This window comes from Macaca fascicularis, chromosome X (genome assembly GCF_037993035.2).
Source record: "Macaca fascicularis isolate 582-1 chromosome X, T2T-MFA8v1.1".
NCBI classification, from domain to species: Eukaryota; Metazoa; Chordata; class Mammalia; order Primates; family Cercopithecidae; genus Macaca; species Macaca fascicularis.
Window position 1 is genome coordinate 96,580,577 of NC_088395.1, and position 5,938 is coordinate 96,586,514.

The following is a 5,938-nucleotide window of genomic DNA, read 5'->3' on the forward strand; positions in this document are numbered from 1 at the left end:
AGAGACAGGGGTTTCACTATGTTGGCCAGGCAGGTCTCGAACTCCTTACCTCGTGATCCACCCGCCTCGGCCTCCCAAAGTGTTGGGATTACAGGTGTGAGCCACTGCGCCTGGCCTTGGTTTTGTTTTTTAATTTGGTTTTATAGTCTCCCATTTCTTTGATGCCAAAAATCAAGCTTTCTCTAAAACTCTACAAGTAGATCAACATAATTTGGTTTGTAGAATACTCATATGAAAATTATATTACTGGAAACAATAAGCAATAAAATAATAAGGACCTTAGTCTCACTATGGTCTTTCATAATTTGAGAAATAAAATGTCTATTATAGTGTAATGCCATTGACATCCCTAGTACAATCATGAGAAGGCACTTTTCAGAGTCACAAGTAAATAAATCAATGCTTATAAATAGACAAACTGTTTACAATGAGATCTGTGTACTTCACATAGAAAGAAACAATAAAGGAAGATAAAAATTGATAGACACTATTTAGATCATTTTATCTTCTTACAAGTTATAAAGAAGTAGGTGGAAGCAATCTATCTTTCTCTCAGAGATATCCATAATTCATAATTTTGTATCACCAAAAACATGAAGAAAGGTAATACAGTTTCTATTCAGCATTTCAATTATTTCATCATGAAAGGAAGTCACATTTTTTTGTGTGAAAAGCGATGGGATTCATTTCCAATTTCTCACCTACTTTCCAGATTTCTCCATATTCCTATATCTGTTGGTAAAGGAAAAGACAGTTTCCAAATCTCCTGGGAATAATTTTGAGCCATCATAATATTCTTTTTAGAGGGGAATCATAAAGTAGACATTAAAAATCAAGAACCTGGATCATGTCAGTGAGAAGAAATCTGTAATTCGTTAAATATGTGCAATTCTATGTCAATCCTTGAGCAGAGGCCTGAATCCCCATAGACAGAAAGAACATATAGGAGTAACAAGTGAGGGAAGACAAGTTACTAGAAGTCATACTGACACACAAAAATACTTTTAGCGAGCATGAAGCATAAATGTGTTGGTGAGAAACTGTTGCAGGAACTGAGTTTCTACTATGCAGAGAAAATCTTATCTTCTGTGTTTCAAAAGCCCAAAAGTCCAGTGGAAATAGTAGCATTCTTTTCTAGAGTATTCCAAAGTAGACCTTCAATTGTATCCAACATACCCAATTATTCGTTGTTCGGAGCTTTACTCAGTTGTTCATTAGATTTGATTGTGTTCTTCAGTAGGTCTCCCTTACAATAAATTTTAAGTGATGAAAGTCAGTACCAATAAGGAAGATTACCAACAGCCAAAGGATCAGTAGACAACATTCTGATATCCAGCCCAGTGACAAGGAAGAACTCTTAAGGGCAAAAGGAAACTGTGGATAATATATGCTGCTTAAGATGATAGCTAGGACTCTGAAAAATATCTGAAATTAAAAATAAATAATACCATACAGTATTATTGAGGAATCAGAGTTGATGCTGGTGGTAATTGTCTTCAAAGTGAATCATAGTGTTCTTGAAAAAAGTCAAGCCTTATTTTTCAGCTACTAGAAATGAAAATTTGAAATTTACAAATTATTTTCATTTAACTTATGGGGTGATTTCTACATGCTGGAAATATCAAGAAATATTTGGCCGGCTGCAGTGGCTCACACCTGTAATCCCAGCACTTTGGGAGGCCCAGGTGGGTGGATCGCTGGAGGTCAGGAGTCCGAGACCAGCCTGGCAAACATGGTGAAACCTTGACTCTACTAAAAATACAAAAATTAGCTGGGTGTGGTGGTGCACATCTGTAATCCCAGCTACTTGGGAGACCGAAACAGGAGAATCAGTTGAACCTGAGAGGTTGAGGTTGCAGTGAGCTGAGATTGTGCCACTACTACACTCCAACCCGGGTGACAGAGCGAGGCTTCATCTCAAAATAATAATAATAATAATAATAATAATAATTTTAAAAATAAATATTTAAATAAACTCTCTGTGATCACCATTATTTCTTGAATTCTATCTTATTCCACTTATTCCACATTGCTAAAAGATCCCTCAATTTCTGACTGAAGTTTAAAGAGATACATCACAACTAGATATCCGAGTCCAAGGAAGAGACAGGAAGACCTCAGTGGTACTGACAGGCAATAGCAAAGTCATTCAAAAGACAAAGATTTTGGCTGGGCGCTGGGCCTCACGCCTGTAATCCCAGCACTTTGGGAGGCGGAGGCCAAGGCAGGTGGATAACGAGGTCAGGAGATGGAGATCATCACGGCTAATATGGTGAAACCCCACCTGTACCAAAAATACAAAAAATTAGCCGGGCGTAGTGACAGGCACCACAATCAGCTACTTGGGAGGCTGAGGCAGGGGAATCGCTTGAACCCAGGAGGCGGAGGTTGCAGTGAGCCAAGATGCTGCCACTCTGCCACTGCACTCCAACCTGGGCGACAGAGCGAGACTCCGTATCAAAGAAAAAAAAAAAAAAAGACAAAGATTTTAAGGCCATAGAGAAGAAAAATTTAAGCAGCAAGGCATCAAAAGCAAAAGTCTAGTTCAAAATGATTATTAATATCTGCTTTGAACGTGGAAGAATGGAAGAGAGGAGTCAAAGTACAGTAGTTACACTCTTTTATTGAGGTTAGTAGCTAACCAACAATTTGTTCCTGATATATCTAGATGAGCCAGTGAGACAATTAAAAGTAATAAGAGGGAAGAATAATACCAGAGTAAAATCAAATAGGAAGAAAGTGATAGGCGTATTTACACTAATAGAAATAGAGTTCGTCAGTTAGTGGAAACTGGTGACAACAGCAGAGAAAACTCTGGAGAGCTATAAACTGCATAAAATCAAGTGCATTGGAAGTTACAGAAAATACGCAAGAACAATGGGAAAAGGGGAAGTCCGGAGTGTGGGGGAGGGGCGGCGTGGAGAATAAAGGATGTGACGTCACTGAGATAACTAACTCTGCTCTTAGCAACTCTGTTAGCAACGCTGTTTTTCTTCCTCCGAAACAACAGGTGAGACTTCCCCTTGGAGACTTGCCCATGCTTTCTAAAGTGGCTCTCCCAAACCTACCTTTGTCCTAACTTAGTTGTCTGTGATTCTCAATACAGTAAAGATAAGCCTCTTTGAATATGGAGGCCGCTGCGGACGGCCCGGCCGAGACCCGAAGCCGGGTGGAAAAAGACAGCCGGCGGGCAAAAAAAGACAGCCCGGCGAAGACCCAAAGCCCAGCCCAAGACACCTCAATCATGTTGAGAAATAACGCAGATACAGGCAAAGTTCCTGCCTTACCAGAGCACAAGAAGAAGCGCAAGGGATACTTGCCAGCAGAGTCCGTTAAGATCCTCCGTGACTGGATGTATAAGCATCGGTTTAGGGCCTACCCTTCAGAAGCGGAGAAGCGAATGCTGTCAAAGAAGACCAATTTGTCTTTGTCGCAGATTTCTAACTGGTTCATCAATGCTCGCAGACGCATTCTCCCGGATATGCTGCAACGGCGTGGAAACGACCCCATTGTTGGCCACAAAACGGGCAAAGATGCCCATGCCACCCACCTGCGGAGCACCGATGCGTCTGTGCCGGCCAAGTCAGGGCCCCGTGGTTCAGACAATGTACAAAGCCTGCCCCTGCGGTCCTCGCCAAAAGGCCAGATGTCAGGAGAGAAGATACCAGAGCCAGGGTCGGCCCCTAGCCAGAAGCTCACCATGATAGCCCAACCAAAGAAAAAGGTCAAGGTTTCTAACATCACGTCCTTGTCTTCTCCAGAACCTGTGTCAACAGAGGAGTACGCCGACTTCAGCAGCTTCCAGCTGCTAGTCGATGCAGCGGTACAAAGGGCTGCCGAGCTGGAGCTAGAGAAGAAGCAAGAGTCTAATCCATGATTGATGATGTCCCAAAAACCCAAGTAGTCAGTCCCTTATCTACTGTGGTAAACCTGTTTATGTTCACCCTAACTTATTTGTATACTTACCTTTTATAGAGCATCTTTCTTTCTAGTGGTTTTATGAGAACCAATCTTAATTATTGGGACTAAATTCTGTCAGATATTTCAGTGTTTCCAGGTGAAAGACATTAAGGTGCCATCATGATGAACACTGTAGCAAAGATCTCTTACTCTCCATCCCCCTGGATTTGAATTCTTTAGACCGTCAGACTAATACATCTGAGATTAAACATCAAGCTGAGATTTCAGAGACAAATGTTTTTGGCTTTCTAGTCAACTTTCTTAATCCCAGGGTTGCTACATATAGTAAGTCACCCCTCTTTCTCCCTCTCTGTAATCTTCCCTGTTTATTAGTATGAATCATAGAAAAGAAAGCCTCTATAAAAATGGCTATAACATCCCTCATTTTATTGTTGGAGTTTTCTGAAGCTTTCAACTCTTATGTTCCTCTTTGTGCAATTTATTGGCCAGTTTGGAAGAAGTAGTGATTCTTTGCAGGGGGTTGACTTTGAGAGCCGAAGTACAGTAAATTCATGAACATTTTCTTGGATAAAGGTGAACTCTTCCTGCTTTGAGCAGTGAAAAGTCTGAGTAAAGGTAAGAAAATTCCAAATGTTAATTTTATCTTATTGGTTGTTGGTTAGTTGGTTTTAGAGAATACTTTTTATTGATTTTAATCATCAAAGTAAAAACATAACAAAAAATAGCAAAAAAAAAAAAAAAAAAAAAAAAACCTGATAAAAAAATTCCCTTGAAGAAACCAAAGGAAGACAATTTAAAAAGAAAGAAAAGTAATCAATATAGAACATGTCAGCAAAAAATAAAGTAGTTCCGGGTATTCTATTATTTTGCTTTTATCTTTTTAATACATTTATGTATTTTTCCTTTTAAAATTATTGGTTTGGTAAAGATTGGGGTAGGAATGTTAAAAGCTTCAGACCCGTCCTGTGTGAGTAATCCTATTGTCTTATAAAGGCAGCTTTTTCACAAGTACAGGCAGATTTTCACTAGGATAGGAACAGAAAGATACTACCCCAGAGAGCTGTAATTTTACTTCTCTGCTTTTAGGGAGCTAAAACCTGAGGAATCTGGGGCTATAAATTGGACTCTAGCCTGATTCTGATTCTGCTCTAATGTGAAACAGATCATGATTTTTCTACTTCTGGGACCCATTTTTTATATTGTTATCAAATTATTGGCAATTTTAAATATAAGATACTGTATCTTCTTCAGGCATCTTAACAAACAATACTCATGAGTTATTACTGTACTTATTATAAGTTTCCATATTACCAGAAAGGAAACAGGCCCACATTCCCAAACTGCTGTTTCTGAAATAAAGTAGGAAGGAGTTGAGGTTTCTAAGACATACATGGATCCAGGGGCATTTAGAAGGAAGTGGTATAAAAATACTCATCGTAACCTTACTGAGGGGGACCTGTAAACACTCAAGGAAACGCCCAAACCATTTTGTTTATAGTGCCTGGCAAAAAGCATTTTCTGCATATGGGTACACAGAAGGCTCTTATTCAAGGAAAGGAAGTTTGCTATCTGGGTGGGAAGATTTCTAGACTCAGCCTAGATTATTTCTATACACACTTTTCTGGACCCTTACTACTTTGTCCTCTAGCTTTCTAACTTTTACGTCTGACAGGTCTTAGGACTCAGGCTTTTCTCTTTCTCAGTTGAAAATGAAGTTAATTGCAACTTTAGTGCTGAAGTCTGAAAAAGGAAGTTTCTTATTGTTTAGGCTCTTACAGACAATGTAAGAGGCTTGTTTCCTCTTGTTTCTAGAGGCTGAGGCCACTTGGACTGTTCCTGTAGAATGATTATTGGAGTACTTGTTTATTAATAACTTGATTATTATTGTAAAATGACTGTGGAATCATTGTAAAATCATTGCTGCTGTAAAACTTACTCAAAGGTGAATCTGTTGGGATTACAGTGGTATTTGTCCATTTCCATTGTGCACTTTATAATGGTGAATTGTGGTCTACAG

General features: G+C 39.4%; 1 protein-coding gene across 1 annotated transcript; it reads left to right on the plus strand.

Moving 5' to 3' along the window:
- Nucleotides 1-3,003: 3,003 nt before the first annotated feature.
- TGIF2LX (TGFB induced factor homeobox 2 like X-linked) lies at nucleotides 3,004-4,670 on the plus strand. The gene has a single exon (XM_074030134.1). It carries the CDS (start codon nucleotides 3,128-3,130, stop codon nucleotides 3,875-3,877), a length of 750 nt encoding a protein of 249 aa, XP_073886235.1. The 5' UTR covers nucleotides 3,004-3,127; the 3' UTR covers nucleotides 3,878-4,670.
- The last annotated feature ends 1,268 nt before the right edge of the window (nucleotides 4,671-5,938 follow it).